The sequence below is a fragment of the Scyliorhinus torazame genome, chromosome 10 (assembly GCF_047496885.1).
Source record: "Scyliorhinus torazame isolate Kashiwa2021f chromosome 10, sScyTor2.1, whole genome shotgun sequence".
In the NCBI taxonomy this organism is placed as follows: Eukaryota; Metazoa; Chordata; class Chondrichthyes; order Carcharhiniformes; family Scyliorhinidae; genus Scyliorhinus; species Scyliorhinus torazame.
The window spans coordinates 62805628-62825123 of record NC_092716.1 but is presented as its reverse complement, the minus strand read 5'-3'; the positions used below and the strand labels follow the sequence as shown (position 1 = coordinate 62825123).

The 19496-nt window shown below is 46.7% G+C and overlaps 1 protein-coding gene across 1 annotated transcript in view; it reads left to right on the top strand.

Annotated features, from left to right (window-relative positions):
- Positions 1-1225: 1225 nt before the first annotated feature.
- LOC140430605 (ATP-binding cassette sub-family C member 12-like) overlaps positions 1226-19496 on the top strand; it is a 206062-nt gene continuing 187791 nt past the window's right edge. Inside the window, exons 1-4 of the mRNA XM_072518197.1 lie at positions 1226-1364; positions 1449-1607; positions 1712-1859; positions 6438-6671. Coding sequence (XP_072374298.1) covers positions 1276-1364; positions 1449-1607; positions 1712-1859; positions 6438-6671 — 630 coding nt within the window. The 5' untranslated portion in view covers positions 1226-1275. The remainder of the gene's footprint in view (positions 1365-1448; positions 1608-1711; positions 1860-6437; positions 6672-19496) is intronic.

Genomic DNA, 19496 nt, shown 5'->3' with positions numbered 1-19496 from the left:
TCAGAACTCATCCGTCGTAAAGGAGGCCCAGGCTAGCGTTGAGGCTGTGTGACATTAGAGGCATTACCTGGCCGGCAGGAGATTCACTCTCCTCATTGACCACGGTCGGTAACCTTCATGTTCAACGACACACAGCGGGGCAAGATCAAAAATGACAAAATCTTGCGGTGCAGAATCGAGCTCTCCACCTATAACAACGAGATTAAGTATCGCCCTGGCAAACTCAACGAGCCCCCAGATGCTCTATCCCGAGGTACATGTGCCAGCGCACAGGTAGACCGACTCCGGACCCTGCACGACAGCCTTTGTCACCCAGGGGTCACTCGGTTGTACCACTTCATTAAGGCACAAAATTTGCCCTGCTCCGTCGAGGAAGTAAGGACGATCACCAAGGACTGCCAGGTCTGTGCAGAGTGCAAACCACACTTCTACCGGCCTCAGTGGATTTCACCGGCTGAGCTGTGCAGCACAGGAATCTGTGCAGTCCCGTGCACATTTCTCTAGAAGATGCTTAGCTGAGTGAAACACCTATTCCGCCAAACATTTGACTGAATATTGAGGGCTGCAGTGATATGCTCAAAGTTCCTCGTGTGTGCAAAGTTTTGAAATTCAGTGGAGATGAATTGGCAAGCGTTGTCTGTCATGAATCTGTGGGATGCCATGGTGAAGTGTCTTTTAAGCTTGATGATGACCGTGGTATTTATCTTTTATTTTCATGTACTAAATGATCTGTTTGAGCTTCTTGCAGTAAAATACTTTTCAATGCACCTCGGTACAGGGGACAATAAACAATTCCAATCTGATCCAACTATCATAAAATTCATTTTGGTTCAGTATCACAGAAAATAGTTTCAAGACCATAGTTATTACCATAGTTTTTACCCTGAACCATTAAACTCCTTAGTTCTTCATGTGAATCGCTCATTTGGGGATTCAGATTACTTTCTTTACATACACAGTTTACCAGGAGGAGAAAAGTATTTCTACTGGTTTACCTGCTGCCACCATACAGCTGAACCACTTTCCTGAGTCCAAGGCTTCTGTGGCTTGGTGTTCATTAACATTGATACTGCAGTATCCAATATTCTAGCAATTAAATATACAGCAGCATTATTTCATTTGTTTAACTGGAAAGCCATACCAAGATCTCTGCTGTAACACTCAACTGGTGTAAAAGCTATGATATTAGAATCTTCTTCTATTTACATCAACAATTAATCTGTGACTCTTTAACCTCAACAGCAATCCTCCCAATATTATAATACATTCCCAGAAATGGAATTTCCAGATTCCTATGGTGGAGATCCACAGAATAAATACTCCCAGAGTTTGAAAACAATGATTCCTTTTCGTCCAAAGCCAAAGTAAGTGGGAAAAGAATATTTTCTACAATGCAAAGTCCTCATGATTTTCAGAATTAACCATCCTTTATCATGTGCATTTTGCAGGAATCCATCTCCATCCCCAGTGGATGATGCTGGTTTATTTTCATTCATCTTTTTCTCATGGCTGACACCAATCATGATAAAAGGGTTGAAGAAGGAACTGAATCAGGACAACGTGCCTCCCCTGTCCCACTCCAATTGTTCAGACGTGAATGCCAGAAGGTGTGTCAATTTGGAAAGATATTTTGGGTGATCAGAATGTGTATATAATTATGCATAAAAACAAACTAAAAATTCTTTTGTCATTTTGCTGAAAATGTTTATAGATTCTTGCGTCTTTGGAAGAATGAAGTGGAGAGAATGGGCAGTGAGAAAGCTTCCTTGGAGAAAGTGGCTCTGCAGTTTCAGCGGACAAGGCTTATTATAACTACAATTTGCTTTGTTATGTGTATGATTTGTAGATTTTTGGGACCGGTAAGCAGTCACATGTCTATTAGTTTAAATTAACTGATTGTTTATTAGCAGAATGCTTTATTTGCTAATTTCAATAAACTTGAAATAACATGGCGTTTAGATAAACAACTGACGTATGATTAATAAACTACCATTTCTTCAAGCAAACCCTCTTATGATGGCTTGTACTTTGTCTTTGTCTGGCTTGATACCATTGGCTGCAATGTTGTCACCTAAGAATTTCAAAGAAGAGGCGGCAAACATACATTTAGCTTGGTTCAGCTTTAAACCGTAGCTGTGTATTCTTTCGAACACTTTTCTAAGATGATTTATATGTTCTTCTGGCGTTGTGGACCAGATGCTTATGTCATCTACATAAACACGAACACCTTCTAGATTTTCCGTCATTTGTTCCATTGTACGGTGAAAAATTTCCGAAGCAGATATGATTCCAAAGGGCATTCTGTCAGAACAATATCTTCCGAAAGGTGCGTTGAAGGTACAGAGGAGCTTGCTGGAGTCATCTAGTTGCATCTGCCAAAAACCTTGCGAAGCATCAAGTTTGGTAAAAATTCTGGCATTTGCCATTTCAGACGTGATTACCTCACGCTTTGGTATTGGGCAGTGTTCTCTTCTAATATTACGATTGAGATCTTTTGGATCCATACAGATTCTAATGTCAACAGTTGTTTTTTTGACACAGACGAGGGGGCTAACAAAACCAGTCGGTTGCAGTACCTTTGATATTATTCCTTGTGCTTGTAATCTTGCTAGTCCTACCTTCAATCTGTCTTTGAGAGGAGCAGGTACACGTCTGGGTGGATGTATCATAGGCTTGGCATCTTTTTTAAAAAGTATCTTGTATTTGTATGGTAGTGTACCCATGCCTTGAAATACATCAGGGCATTCCTGTAAAAGTTGCTGGATGTCTTCTGTAAGTGTAGCTGATTCACAAGTATTGAGAAAATACTTTGAATGAGTTGCAAATCCTTACAAGCTTGAGCACCCAATAGTGAAGAACGATTGCCATCCACTACCTCGAATCTGATTTGTTTGTGAATGTCCCGATTAGTGACATTCAAATAACACGATCCATGTGATATAATTGGATTGCCATTATAATCTTTCAAAGAACACTCTGGAAGAATTATGTCATGGTGACTTTTAATCATAGACAAATCTTTGGAATTAAGAAGATTCGCTGAAGCACCAGTGTCTAATTTGAATGAGATTGGAACATTATTAATACGGACAGTCGTCATCCATTCATTGCTGACAACGTTGACTTCTTGATCTTTTGTTGATTGAAGATCCTTTTTATTTTCATGTAGAGCTTTTTGTGTTGCATAAAGATTATTTTTGCTTGCTTGCAGAGTCGTCTGCGTAGAAGCCTCAACCACTCCAACGAAGAAAGTATTTTCTAACAAGAAAATATCATAATCTTTTGTTGAAATCTTGGTGAATGTTGATTTGTTCATCCTTGTCAACAGCTCTCATATTGTAGTTCTTTTTATGTGCAGGAGGAGGATAACTTGCAGATGATTGACATTGAGAAGCATAATGGCTAAGCTTGGAAGATCTCAGAGAGCGTTTTCCAAAAGCAGGGCATTGTGCCTTTAAGTGGGCATGACCACACCTATGACACATCATCACATTGTCATTGTGACGTATGTTTGACGTTCACACATGCGCAGACCTCTTTTTCGATGTCTCGCATTTCTGTGCATAGTGCGCATGGCCCGAGCTTGAGAATGCGTGCGCTGGGTAGTTGTTGTTCCTTACAGTCTTCTATACTGCCTGTGACACCATTTTTATTTTTTCAGCCCCGTGGAATACTTTGCGCCTTTTTCCTTGGGATAAAATTCTAAATACTGACTTTTGGTCTGTTCACTGGAGATGCATTTCTCTATCGTGATTTTCAACGTTAAATCGTTTTGCCGAATTAAAGCTTCTCGCACAGTATCATCAGTAATTCCATAAACAATTTGATCTCTCACAAGAGAATCATGAAGATCCGCATGGTTGCATGTTTTAGCTAAGAGTTTGAGATCTGTAATGACGTTATTCACCAGTTCACCAACTTTTTGAACACGCTTATGAAACCTGAATCTTTCTAAAATTTCATTAGTTTGCATCTTGCAATGGTCATCGAATTTTGCAATAATTTGATCAAACTTTGACTTATCTTCAGTAGCAGCAAAATTAAATGAATTATATATTTCAATCGTTTGCAGTCCTGCTAGGGACAGAAACAAAGCAACTCGTCTTGCATCAGACACAGTGTATAAATCACTAGTTCCAGATAGAGTTGAAATTGTTGTTTAAACAACTTCCAATTTAAATTCAGATTACCAGTGGTCTTTAGATGTCTTGGAGCTTGAAGTTGGTCCATCAATACTCTGTTTTCATTGAAGATTCCGATTTTTCTAATTTTATTGTTCAAATTTCTGTACTAGTCTTTCTTAAAAGCTTAATTTATCCTGGTACCATGTTATATTACCTGACATAATATATATATTACTCTCCTGAACCAGCCGAATTGTTGAAATGAGCAGTAGTCTTCATGTAAACATAAACTAATTTATTGAGTAATCTAAATAAATATTGTGAGTTCTTTTACTTAATACTCAACGAGTGAAATAACAAAACAATTGTAGAGATAACTAATTCAATTATACAGTACAATGCTTTGATAACAAATAACTTCTTCTCCCTCTAGCTTTACTATGTCTGTTCACTCTTCACTCCTGATTCACACTCTCATCAGAAAGAGTGGGAAAACTATTAATATAGGTTCTGATAGTGAGACCTCTAGTGTTCAATTGCCTGTATTGGCATTACATATATTGATCATGTATATTGATATACAGAGATCACTACGCTCATGACACTAATAAAGATTATTAACACTGCTCCAAACTCTGGTTCTGGATCGATTTGTAGACCATGATTTCCTTTTCATATCGGGCAGGATAGTGGCAGAAACAGGGAGAAAATGAGGTTGCAACACCCTCCACAATGTTCCTACCCAACTTTAATTTTACAGTCCCCACCCCATCTCCACATCGACTGCTGGGGTGGAGGATGGGGGGAATGTAAATTATGGTGAAGGTGTGAGGCTCAATGGACCATCTTATTTTCTTGACTTCGATTGCTGTCGGATCCACCAGGATAGGAATGTTGATAATCTTTGGGAGACGGGAAGAATGTCTCTAATAAACCCTATTGAGAGGAGCAGTCCCCATAGTAAACTTATTTCCTTCAAAGAATCCCATCATAGAATCCTTACAGTGCAGAAGGAGGCTATTCGGCCCATCGGGTCTGCTTCGCCCCTCTGAAAGATTACTCCACCCAAGCTCACTCCCCGCTCTATCCCAATAGCCCCTGAACCTAACCTACAAATCTTTTATGGACACTACTAAGGGGCAATTTATCATTATCAATCCACCTAACCAGTACATCTTTGGACTGTGGGAGGAAACTAGAGCACTTGGAGGAAACCATGCAGACACGGGGAGAATGTGCAAACTCCACACAGTCACCCAAGGCCGAAATCGAACGGGTTCCTTGGCACGGTGAGGCAGCAGTGCTAACCACTACACCACCATGCCACCCTTCTCAGTATGCTATGTATCTTACCATGTGTAGGTTCTTTTTGCTATTGCACCCCCACACCCCCACATCTTGCGTCCCCTATCAAAGTAATCTGCCCCACAATAAGTCGGCACTGGGCGTACGGTAGCACAGTGGTTAGCACCGCTGCTTTGTAGCAGCAAAGAGCTGGGTTAGATTCCCGGCTTGGGTCACTGTCTGTGTGGAATCTGCACTTACTCCCCGTGTCTGCGTGGGTTTCCGCCTGGTGCTTCTGTTTCCTCTCACTAAGTCCCAAAAAGACATGCATGTTAGGTGAATTGGACATCCTGAATTCTCCCTCAGTGTACCCGAACAGGCGCCCGAGTGTGGCGACTAGGGGATTTTCACAGTAACTTCATTGCAGTGTTAATGTAAGCATACTCGTGACAATCATAATGATTATTATTATTATAAGTCCTGTTCACACATCAATGCTGATCTTGACTGCATTGGATCCCCATTCCCTTAGCCTTAAACCTAAAATCCTTGCAAACTTTGTCACTCAGTGGCCTGACTCCAGCGTATTTCTATTAATGTCCTCCAACTTGACGTTCCTTCGTCCATGAACATTCCATTCCACTGACACCAGCCTTTAGTGATGCTCTGCTGTTTGCTCCAACAGTAATGGTAAAGTGTCAGCCAGTGGTGTTTAAAGGTCTGGAACTCTCTTCCTAGCTTTCTACCTCTGCTCCGCTGCCCTTTAAAAGCCCTGGAAACTAACTCAACCCAAGTTTTTGCTCATCCCTTTCAATGTCCTCTTTCGTGCCTGTTATCCATTTTCTTCACACTCACTGTCACTTGCCTTTGGAGTGTTTTTTCACATTCAAGGAATTACATTGATGCAGGTTGCAACTGTTATTCTTGTAGAAACCTCAAATAGATGTGTCCCATTCGGCATCATATTGAGCACAAAAATGTCATGGTATTACTACTGCTTAACTACTACTTCTGTTTCTTATTTTACAGGCAGTGCTAGTTCATGCCATACTCCAGTATGTTGAGAAAAAATCAGAAAATCTTGCTTACGGTGTTGGTCTGTGCTTTGCCTTATTTACTACAGAGATGGGGAAAAGTATTTTCTACTCTGCCTCCTGGGCTATCAACTATCAGACTGCCATCCGACTAAAAGGTGCCATTTCTACATTGGCATTTGTTAAGATGGTTCATCTTAAAAGTTTAAACAGCATTTCCATTGGTGAGGTAGGCATTTATCTATAATGTAAGATTATTGTAGTTGTTCTTTGTTGTTTGTCCTCAATGCTCATACCATATTAAACTAGCTGGAGCAGATATGCCTTGACCCAACATTATTCTGGCAGGCCTGTGGCTGTGTTTAAAGTTAACAAATATAATGTGATTTTAGGTTAGGGAGGATTTTGATAGCCACCTCCCACATTATAATAGTGACTACACTTCATTGGTGCTGAAGCACTTTGGGATAATCTGGTGTCATGAAAGGTGCTATATAAATGGAAAGACTGATTTTATTTTTTAATGAGAGGCAGAAGACAGATTTGAGCAAATTCTGTTTGGTCTACCTCCCCAACCTAAGTACTTTTGGATCCCAGGACTCTTCTCACTGCTTCCAGAATCAGGGAGCCTCAGGTAAAACCTTCCAGGCACATGCGCAGAAACCAGTGCAACCAGGCTCCAAAAGCCTTTCTTGTGCTTCCAAACACCACCACTTAATTTTCCCAGTTCTGAGATGCCTTGTCTCCTGGCAGATCTCCGGAAACATTACTTATTCCGAGATCCACTCCAGCACTGGTCATCCCACCTGAACGCATCCTGTGTGGTCAACACTGAGATCTCAGCCAGACTCTAAGCACCCCCAAATGTCACGGAACTGATGTGATCTAATTCCAGCACTACCCCTGCACTTCTCTCTCCATTGTTACCCAATCATCCCATGACGCTAACAGTCTCACATCCTCCAGTCCAAGTAATAATAGATTCCAGTTCCATCCGCCAATGTTTCCAGACAACCGGACTTCTCCATGTAATACTGTATTACCTTACGCCCCATCGCTGCCAGACTGTATTATCATCACTCAGTAATTCCACATAACAGAATTAGCCCTCTGCTCAGAAATCTGCAGTGTGCCAGACACCAGAAACCCATTGGTCCACTGAAAACCTTTTTGTCAAATATTGCTCCCAGCTTTTGGTACTTTGTCTATTTTACACAACACAGGAAACATGCAGTCCTGCTATATCCTGGTACTCAACACACACTACTGCTGGACTCTAGAAATTCCACAGTGTTAAGGAAAGGGTTAAGAGGCATTCCAATTAAATGTCTCGTTTATGTTAAGTATCCAATAATTGACACTGATATGTAAAGAAGCTTCAGGTGGCCTTTGGGGCATGTGATGTGATGATAGAGTTTTTGTACAGAGTTGTGTTAAAGGAAAATAAAGGTGTTTGTGAGAAGGAGCAGAACTTTTGACTCTTTATACAACAGCAGCTAAATGGCTAACAGTGGTAGCAGAGGACGGTTGCTGTGCAAATGTGAAGGGTTGAAAGCAAGGAGTGAGTGAGAAAAAAAAAAGTATATATAATTGCTGAACCTAGGATAAAGATGGCCGGATATGCCTATCCATCCTTATTTTCTGAAATGGGATCGTACAGCCAATGGAGAAGTGCAGTTGTTATGTGGACTAAGGCAACTGCCTTGGGAAAAAGGAAACAAGGTATGGCATTGGCTCTTTCCTGACCTTATGAGAGTAAAATCTGAAGCAAAGTGTTTTCTGAGCTGGAATTGGACGAGTTAGACTCAGAAGAAGATCTGGAGACTCTATTACGGTATATGGGTAAGATTTATGAAAAGGATGACTTGTTAAGTGTGTATGAAGCCTGGTCAGATTTTGATAGATTCCGGAAAACAGAGGATATCTCCATTGAAAACTATATAATGGAATTTAGCAGACTATATGAAAAGCTACAGAAGCACAGCCTGAAATTTCCACAATCTGTGTTGGCATTTAAATTACTGGATTGTGCTAGAGTGAGCAAAAAGGATAGGCTCCTGGTTTTGACAGGAGTTAAGTTTACGGATAAGGATTCCTTATTCGATCAGATGACAGAGGCCTTAAAAAGTTTTCTGGGGAAACATTTGATTCCTATGGCTCTGATGACCCAAATGGGCCAGTCTGCAATAAAGCAGACTATGGAAGATACACCACTGACAGGATGGCAAAATCGTACGGCTACGAACAGGTTGCAAGAGGATGGAAGGAGACCGGAAATTTATGAGGACAGAAACCCATTTAGAATCTATAATAGGAGGAGGGACATGGAGAATGGAAATAGGAAGATGAACCCCAGAAATGCCCGGGGTATGATAAATCGATGTTTTCGGTGTGACTCTCAATACCATTATGCTTTTAACTGTCCAACACGTTATAATAGAATGTTTGAAGCTACACATAAAACGGATGAGTCGGAAGAGGAAAAAGATAGTGACCAGAAAGAAGGCATTGTCCTATTAACAAGCAGTTTTACTCTGGTAATGAGAGTGTTGGTTGCAGAATCCTTCAATTGTGTTGTATTGGATAATTGCTGCACATCTACTGTGTTTGGAATTGACTGGTTAAAATTTTACCTGGACTCTTTGAATGCTGAAAATCTTAACAAGGTTAAGGAATTTGAAAGTTCCACAAGTTTCAGGTTTGGGGATGATAATACTCTGAAGTCGCTGAAAAGAGTGGTGATCCCTTGCAATAGTACCGGAGTGAACCATTTCATTAGCACAGATGTTGTATCAAGTGAGATACTTTTGCTTTTGAGCAGACCGTCGATGACGAAAGCACACATGAAACCGGATATGGAGCAGGATAAGGCAACAGTTTTTTTGAAAGACGGTGGACTTACGATTTACACAGTCGGGTCACTGTTGTATTCCATTACTGACAAATAATATTTCAGGTGCAGTTGTTAAGAATGTGTTAATGGCAGTTGGAAATAGCACTTTAGCTGATAAAAAGATTGTTGTATTAAAACTGCGTAGGCAATTTGCGCATCTGTCTCCATGGAGGCTGAAATGTTTATTAAAGGATGCAGGGGTAAGGGATGAAGACTATACTAAGCTGATGGAAAAGGTTAGTGATCGCTTTGAAGTTTGTAGGAAGTACAGAAGGACACCATCATGACCGATAGTAACCCTATCTTTGGCCAGGGATTTTAACAACATTGTGGCCATGGACCTTAAGATCTGGGATAAAGCTAACAATATATTTATTTTGCATTTTGTAGATTTAGCAACCAGATTTAGTCAATCAACTATTGTACGAAGTAAAGAAAAGAGAGCAATTCTGGATCAAATCATGGAAAAATGGATAGGGACAGGAATGGGCCCACCGGCAAATTTCCTTACGGACAATGGGGGAGAATTTGCTAATGATGAGTTTAGGGATATGTGTGAAAACGTGAATATCACAGTTATGAACACAGCTGCGGATAGCCCATTTAGTAATGGTGTGTGTGAAAGAAAGCATGCTGCAATAGATGACATACTCTGGAAAACTTTGGCAGATAGACCAAATTGCAAGTTAAATTCAGCTTTAGCATGGGCGGTACATGCAAAGAATTCATTGCAGATGGTTGGGGGCTATAGTACCTATCAATTAGTGTTTGGTTGAAATCCTAAAATTCTGTCCATTTTGGATGACCAGCCTCCAGCTTGCGAAGGGACTACAATTTTTTTTAAAATAAATGTTTTTTATTGGGTTTTTGAACAAAGTATATTTACTGTTATGTACACAGAATAAGATACATATATAACATACCAAAAAAAAAGTAATAATAAAAAATAAAATAAAGTAACTGGCAAGGTATTATGCACCAGTTCAACCGCAGCAACTCTGTACAATTGGCAATATTATTTACAATACATAAGTAGGCATCTGTTTGTGTGGAGGGAGGCGGGGAGACTAGGGAGGTAGATACACATTTGGGTGTCGGAGAGACAATTACAGAGGGCAATACTCGAATGGGCCTGGTGTTGGTGTTGTCACTTGCTTCTCCAGGACGGATTTCGCTGCCGTTGTCATCTCGCGTTCACCTCCGCTTCAGCCGTTTGTCCCGTCTTTCGCCTGGATTCTCCTTGCTCTCTGTTCCTGTATATGCCAAGTTTGTTATCATTTCCTGTGCCCTCCTTCCGGCTATCATTTCCCTGCCTCCCCCCTACCCCCCCCCCCCACCTCCCTGGTTCTCCTCTATTGTTCCCTGTCTCTTCACTCTTCCCCCCCCCCCTTCTACTCCCCCCCCCCCCCTCCTGTGGTTTGCCTTTCTTTCCTCTTTGGTTTAACAGTCGTCGTCCCCCTCTCCGGTCTATCTCTCCCTCTCATGCCTTGGCTACTTTCCCCTGATTCTTGGCTACCTGGCTATTCTTCTGCTTGTTCGTTGGCCACAAACAGGTCCCGGAACAATTGGGCGAATGGCTCCCACGTTCTCTGGAAGCCGTCGTCTGACCCTCGGATGACAAATTTAATTTTCTCCATTTGGAGAGATTCTGAGAGGTCGGGCAGCCAGTCTGCAGCTTTGGGTGGTGCTGCTGACTGCCAGCCGAACAGGATTCTATGGCGGGCGATCAGGGAGGCAAAGGCAAGGGCGTCCGCCCTCCTCGCCATGAATAGATCTGGCTGGTCTGATACCCCGAAGACTGCCACTTTTGGGCATGGCTCCACTCTCATCCCCACCATTTTGGACATTGCCTCGAAGAAGGCTGTCCAGTACCCCACAAGTCTGGGGCAAGACCAGAATATGTGGGCGTGGTTGGCCTCCTTGGCACCGTTCACATCTATTCTCCACCTCCAGGAAGAACCTACTCATACGGGTTCTTGCTACGTGGGCTCTATGTACCACTTTTAGTTGCGTCAGGCTGAGCCTTGTGCAGGTGGAGGTGGAGTTGACCCTATGCAGTACTTTGCTCCAGAGTCCCCACCCTATTTCAATCCCCAGGTCCTCCTCCCATTTCATTCTTGTTGCATTCAGTACGGTGTCGGCCATTTCTAGCAGTCGATCATACATGTCGCTACAGTTTCCTTTGTCTAGTATGCTTGTGTCCAGTAACTCTTCCAGTAATGTCTGTCGTGGCGGTTGTCGTGGCGGTTGTGGGTATGTCCTTGTTGCCTTTCGTAGGAAGTTTTTGAGTTGCAGGTACCTTAGCTCATTCCTTAGCTCATTCCCCCTAGCTTGCTGGAATTTCTCTGTCAGTTCGTCCAGTGTTGCGATGCTGCCGTCCGTGTATAGGTCACTGACTGTCAGTGTCCCTCCGTCCTGCCCCCACTTTTTGAAGGTGGCGTCTGTCAGCGCTGGTGTGAACCTATGGTTGTTGCAGATGGGAGTTTTGTCCGACATTTTGGTCAGGCCAAATTGCTGCCGTAGTTGGTTCCAGGACTGGAGGGTGGCGATCACCACCGGGCTGCTGGAGTGTTTTTTGGGTGGGGATGGGAGTGCTGCCGTGGAGAGGGCCCGGAGGGAGGTCCCCTTGCAGGAGGCCTCTTCCACGCGCACCCACTCAGCTTCTGGCTCCTTGATCCATCCCCTTATTCGTTCGGCCATCGCCACCCAGTGGTAGAATTGTAGGTTTGGAGGGCTAGCCCCTCCCTGGATTTTGTATTTTGTAGGACCTTCTTTGGGATCCTAGCATTCTCCACTCCCCCGCCTCCCCCCCCCCCCCGCCCCGCCATACAAACGTCATGATTAGTTTGTCTAATGCTTTGAAAAAGGCCTTGGGGATGGAGAGCGGAATGGATCTATGTGGGAAGAGGTACCTGGGCAGTACGTTCATTTTGATCGTCTGGACTCTCCTCGTGAGAGAGAGTGGGAGTGTGTTCCACCTTTGCAGGTCCTTTTTTACTTCCTCTGTCAGACTGGTGAGGTTCCATTTGTGGATCCCTTTCCAGTCATGTGCTGTTTGGATCCCCAGGTAGCGGAATTTGTGTTAGGCTTGTTTAAACGGCAGTCCCGTTAGTGATGCCCCACCTACTTGTGGGTGTACCGGGAAGATCTCGCTTTTGCTCATGTTGAGTTTGTAGCCCGAGAAGGCGCCAAACTCTTTCAGGAGCGTGATGATTCTGTCCGTGCTGCTCTGTGGGTCCGAAATGTAGAGGAGGAAGTCATCGTCATAGAGTTAGATTCTGTGCTCTCTGCCGCCCCTTCGGATCCTCCTCCAGCTTTTTGCTGCTCTGAGTGTCATAATATCCACTCATATATATAATGAGATTCAGACAGGCAGTGATTGACACACAGGATGACCAGTAAGCATACAACACAGCACAGCCAATCACCAGATAGGACACCACCACTATAAAGCCAGAGGGCACTAGGTTTCCCGCTCTCTCGGGACCCAGCTACTGAGACAGTCAGAGTCCACGAGCTAGCAAGCACAAACACCATGCGGTAGCTAGTAAGTCTGGTCAGGCTACTACAAGGTCACTAGACAGATCAGTATAGTGTCGACCCACAGCTGAATATGTATAGCAGTTCATCTAGTTGAATAAAACAGTGTTGGATCTTCTCCTGTGATAGACGTCTGTTTCCACCTTCCCTGCATCGAGTGCAGTCCACACCGAACCAACCTGCCTAACACATCACTGAGCAGAATTGCTTGTGGCTCCTTCGCTCGAGTGAACAGCAGCGGGGACAGTGGGCATCCTTGCCATTGCCCCTGTGCAGCTGGAAGTATCGGGAGTTGGTGTTGTTGGTCTGTACGCTCGCCATGGGAGCTTTGAATAGGAGTTTTACTCAGCAGGCGCCTGATGTTCGAGGTTAGCTGTCTACCTTTGACAAAGCCCATCTGGTCCTCTGCGACCACCTCTGGTACGCAGTCTTCTAGCCTTTTGGCTAGCATTTTGGCCAGTATTTTGGCATCTGCGTTCAGCAGTGAGATGGGTCTGTATGACCCACATTCCGTTGGGTCTTTACCTTTCTTAGGTATCAGCGAGATTGAGGCCTGTGCTAGCGTGGGTGGCAGTGTGCCCCTAGCTAGCGAGTCTGTGAATATCTCCCGCAGGTGCAGGGCCAGTGCTTTTGCAAACTTTTTGTAGAAGTCCACTGGGAACCCGTCTGGTCCCGGCGCCTTCCCCGCCTGCATGGAGCTAATGCTGTCCATGATCTCTCCCAGTGCTAGTGGTGCTTCCAGGCCCCGTTTTCTGCCCTCCCCACGACTGGTATATCCAGTCCCTCAAGGAACCGTTTCATCCCGGACTCCCCCAGTGGGGGCTCTGAGGTATACAGCACTTGGTAGAAGGCCTTTGAGGTGTTGGGTGCTCTGAGGTACAGACAAACCAACACGGTTGAGATTGGTACAACGCAGTTTTATTCCATCTAACTATTTATACATCAGACTTGGTACTCAGCATGCTGTGACTGTGTGAGTGTCTTGCTATGAGGTCCTGGCCCTGTGCTGTCTCCAGATGGACTGCCCAGGAAGTGCCGTGTTTCTTGTCTTGTACTGTGTCTGCTCTTGTCTGTGATTGGCTGTCGTGTTGTGTGCTAATTGGTCCGTTGGTCTGTTTATCATTATGTATGTGTTATGACGTATGTTTGAATATTATGACAGTCCCCTTTTTTACAAGATTATGTGCCTACGTGGTTATAAATATAAATGTGTCCTGAGTGCAGCTAAAGGTGTGTGTGTGTGCGCGTAATATTTACATCATGTACATGGGGCTTAACTATATACAAGGGGCGATGTCAGGTGTGACATGCTAACGAGGTTGTACCATAACAAAAGAAGAACAACGTGGAAATTTGGAATGATCAACGAGGCCTGTAACGATAAAACAGTGACATGTTATAAAACAGTGGTTGTAAAAGTTTGACGTGTGAACAGTCTCATAAGTCCAGTCTAGTAGGTGGGCGACGAATTTGGGTTGACCGCCTCAAGGGTGGGTCGAGAACCACCGGCTGAGGTGCGAACCTGGCCACGGGCAGCGACAGAAGGGGCATGGTATATGGCAGCTCCACGGAGTCGCTATCAGGAACCAGTGGAGGACACTGTGTCTGTGTAGGGTCCCGTTGCGAGCGTGGAAGTAAGCGAAGGGCTCGGCGATTGCGCCTACGCATGGATCCAGGAACGAGCGGGGAGCCACGCATCGGAGAACTTCGGCAGGTGCTGACCAGCCACCGTCTGGTAGGTGGATGCGGACGTTGTCTCCAGGGGCCAGGGAGGGAAGATCAGTTGCCCATATGTCGTACGATCTCTTCTGGCGATCGCACTGCAGTTGCATCCTATGCAGTAGCAGAGCATGGTCTATTGTTGGTGCCAGGATGGAAGGCACAGTGGTTCTGAGGGCGCGACCCATCAGCAGCTGTGCTGGTGAGAGACCAGTGGCTAGTGGGGCCGAGCGATAGGCCAGCAGGGCAAGGTAGAAGTCCTACCCGGCAGCAGCAGCCTTGCAGAGGAGCCACTTGGCAATGTGAACGCCCTTCTCCGCCTTTCCATTGGACTGGGGATGCAGAGGGCTGGACGTCACGTGTGTGAAGCCATACGAAGCAGCAAAGGACGACCATTCATGGCTGGCAAAACAGGGCCCATTGTCCGACATGACAGTCATCGGAATGCCGGGGCGAGCAAAGGTGTCTTTGCAGGCCCTGATGACAGCAGACAACGTCAAATCGTGCAGGCGTATGACTTCTGGGTAGTTTGAGAAGTAGTCAACTATGATGACATAGTCCATGCCGAGCACGTGAAATAGGTCGACACCCACCTTCGCCCAGGGGGACGTCACCAGCTCATGGGGCAGAAGCGTCTCAGGAGGTTGCGCCGGCTGAAACCTTTGGCAGGTTGTACAGTTGAGCACCATGTTGGCAATATCGTCACTGATGCCCAGCCAGTATACCGCCCCTCGAGCCCTCCGTCTGCACTTCTCGACCCCCAAGTGGCCTTCATGTAGTTGGTCGAGAACCAGCTGGCACATGCTGTGCGGACTCACAATCCGGTCCAGCTTCAGAAGGACACCATCAATGATGGCTATGTCGTCTCGTACATTGTAGAATTGTGGGCACTGCCCCTTGAGCCACCCTTCCGTCATGTGGTGCATCACACGTTGTAGAAGGGGGTCAGCCGCAGTCTCACGGCGAATGTGGGCCAGACGTGCATCAGTAGCTGGCAGCTGGCAGATTGGCCGGTGTGAAAGCCACCTGTGCCTCGACCTGACATACGAACCCCTCCGCATCTGGCGGCGTGCTCACTGCTCTGGATAGGGCATCCGCCACGATGAGGTCCTTCCCTGGAGTGTAGACCAGTTGGAAGACGTACCTCCTGAGTTTAAGTAGGATGCGCTGGAGGCAAGGGGTCATCTCGTTCAGGTCCTTGTTTATTATGCTGACCAGGGGGCGGTGGTCAATTTCGACCGTGAACGGTGGAAGACTATAGACGTAATCGTGGAACTTGTATAAACCGGTTAGCAAGCCCAGGCATTCTTTTTCGATTTGCGCGCAGCGCTGCTCTGTGGGGGTCATGGCCCGCGATGCATAGGCTACTGGGGCCCATGATGCCGTGTCATCCCTCTGCAGGAGCACTGCTCCAATGCCGGATTGGCTGGCATCAGTTGAGATTTTGGTGGCACGAGACGTGAGTTTGCGTTTGAGCTCCTCCCATTCCAGCTGGTGCGTGTATTGCCACTGGAACTCTGTGGATTTTCTGACGAGGTGGCGCAGAGTCGTCGTGTGGGAGGCAAGGTTGGGAATGAACTTCCCCAGGAAGTTGACCATGCCAAGGAAGCGTAGGACAGCCTTCTTGTCGGCCGGCTGCGGCATGGCTTTGATGGCGCTCACCTTGTCTGCATCCGGACGGACCCCTGACCGGGAGATATGATCCCCCAGGAACTTCAACTCGGTCTGGCCAAAGGAACACTTGGCTCGGTTGAGGCGCAGGCCGTTTTCCCGTATGCGGGCAAAAACGCGTTGGAGACGATATATGTGCTCCTGCGGTGTGGTGGACCAGATGACGACATCGTCCACATATACGCGCACCCCTTCGATGCCTTCCATCATCTGCTCCATGATTCTATGGAAGACCTCGGATGCCGAGATGATGCCAAATGGCATCCAGTTGTAGCAGAACCTGCCGAAAGGGGTGTTGAAGGTACATAGCTTTCGGCTGGACGGGTCCAGTTGGATCTGCCAAAATCCTTTAGAAGCATCCAGTTTCGTGAATATCTTCGCCTGGGCCATTTCACTGGTGATCTCCTCCCGTTTGGGTATGGGATAATGTTCCCTCATAATATTATTATTGAGGTCTTTGGGGTCAATACAGATGCGGAGCTCGCCAGAGGGCTTCTTGACACACACCATGGAGCTGACCCATGGCGTGGGCTCCGTGACCCTGGATCGGACCCCTTGGTCCTGGAGATCCTGCAGCTGCTGCTTGAGGCGGTCTTTAAGTGGCGCAGGAACCCTGCGAGGTGCGTGAATGACCGGGATGGCGTCCGGTTTGAGGCGAATTCGGTAGGTGTATGGCAGTGTTCCCATGCCTTCGAATGCCTCCTGTTGTGGGCAAGGAGAGATTGGAGCTGTGCGTAGAAATCTGCATCCGGGAAGTCAGACGTGCCATCAGGAGAGAGAGAGAGAGGAGTTGTTGCACAAGGTGGAGAGCCTTGCATGCCTGTGCGCCCAGCAGGGAGTCCTTCAATGAGCCAACTATCTTGAACGAGAGTGTGGCCGTGTGTGTGTTGTGTGTCACCTGGAGCTGGCAGGATCCCATGGCCCAGAAAACGTTCCCGTTGTAGTTGACCATCTTGCACCGGGATGGCTGGATTGGTGGTCTGACCTTTATGGCGTAGAAGGCTGACCATGCTATGAGGTTGGCGGAGGCGCCAATGTCCAGGCGGAAAGTGATCGGCGATCAGTTGACCGTTAGGGTGGCACTCCATTCATCACCCGGATTGATGGTGTTGACCCGGTTCGCATCAATGACCGCAACCCGGAAGGCGTCTTGGTCATCTGTGTCGTCGGTTTGGATGTCATGATGTGGAGGCTGAAAGGTCCGCACATTCCTGCGAGGTTGTCGGAGATGTGGAAGATCAACAGGTTGAGCCGCTCGACAGTAGGCAGCGTAGTGGCCCATCTTGCCACAGCGTAGGCATTGTTGGGTTTTTGCAGGGCATTGCCCTTTTAAATGTGCAGCTCTACAGTTGCCGCACGTCATGGCGTTCGTTACGCCACTGTGCATGCGCAGTTCGGTCTTGCGCCGGGCGCGCCTGCGCAGCACGTCCCTCAGTGTTGCCGTAGGTTTTGGCGCACACAAACGCGGGAGGCCTTAAAAAGCGCGCAAAACGGCCGCCCTCGTCCGGGCCGCGGGCCGGGAGAAACTCGATTGCCTGGACGCGTTCGGCCTCGTGGGCGGCCTGGCTTGCCGATTCGATCGCATGGGACCCCCTCCATGCCGATTCGGTCGCCTGAAATTGGGCATATCGGCTAGTCGCATTCTCATGCAGGACACAGGCTTCAACTGCAGATGCTAAGGTCAGGCCTTTAATTTTTAGAAGCTGCTGGCGTAGGCCACTGGAGGCAACGCCAAAAACGATCTGGTCCCAGATCATGGACTCTGAGGTGGTGTCGTAACCGCAGGACTGCGCGAGTATGCGGAGGTGCGTCAGGAAGGACTGAAAGAGCTCATCCTTACCTTGCAGGCGCTGCTGAAAGACATACCTCTCAAAGCTTTCGTTGACCTCAACGTTGAAGTGCTTGTCGAGCTTGAGGAGGATCGTGTCATACTTAGCTTTGTTCTCACCTTCCGCGAACACCAAGGAGTTGTATACATCGATGGCGTGCTGACCTGCGTCAGTGAGGAGCATGGCAATCTTTGTTTCGTCCGAGGCGCCCTGTTTTTCATTGGCTTGCATGCAGAGTTCGAAGCGCTGCTTGAAGAGCTTCCTTTGTGCCCAGGTTCCCAGCGCTTGCAACGGCTGCGGTTTGTTGTGGGTGTCCATGGCTCAGGATGGCAGATTTGCCGGTAGGTGATGGGTGCTCTGAGGTACAGACGAACCAACACGGTTGCGATTGGTACAACGCAGTTTTATTCCATCTAACTATTTATACATCAGACTTGGTACTCAGCACGTTGTGACTGTGTGAGTGTCTTGCTATGGGGTCCTGGCCCTGTGCTGTCTCCAGATGGACTGCCCAGGAAGTGTCAAGTTTCTTGTCTTATACTGTGTCTGCTCTTGTCTGTGATTGGCTGTCGTGTTATGTGTGCTAATTGGTCCGTTGGTCTGTCTATCATTATGTATGTGTTATGATGTATGTTTGAATATCATGACAGCCTTGAAGGTTTTGTTGATCTTTCTGGTTCTGTTTCTAGCGTGCCTCTGGTATCCCTGATTTGTGCAATTTCTCTGGTGGCTGCCTGCTTTCTCAGCTGGTGTGCCAACAGGCAGCTGGCTTTGTCTCCGTGTTTGTATAGGGTCCCACGTGTCTGGCGGATCCCACGTGTCTGGCGGAGTTGGTGCACTGCTTTTCTGGTGGAGACCAGGTCTAAGTTCCTTTGTAGCTCTTTCCTCTCCATCAGGAGCTCAACGGTTGGGGCCTCGGAGCATTTACGGTCTACCTCCAGTATGGAGTCGACCAGCTGCTGCCGAGCCACCCTTTCCTCCCTATCTCTTCGCGCTTAAAAAGCGGTGATTTCCCCTCTTAGTACGGCCTTTAGCGCTTCTCAGAATGTGGAGGGTGAGACCTTCCCGTTCTGGTTGTTCTCCGTGTACTCTGCTATGGCCTGCGATATCTTTTCATTGAAGGCCTTGTCAGCTCGTAGGGCGACGTCCAACCTCCATGTGGGGCGTTGGGCCCTGCCCGTCTCCAGCCTCACGTCCATGTAGTGTGGAGCGTGGTCTGATATCACAATTGCGGAGTATTCCACCTTGTCTATCCCCGGAAGCACCGTTTTCCCCACCACAAAGAAGTCAATTCTGGTGTATACGTTGTGTCCTGGGGAGAAGAAGGAGAACTCCTTCTCCCCCAGGTGGGTGAACCTCCAGGGGTCCACCGCTCCCATCTGTTCCATAAAGTGACCGAGTT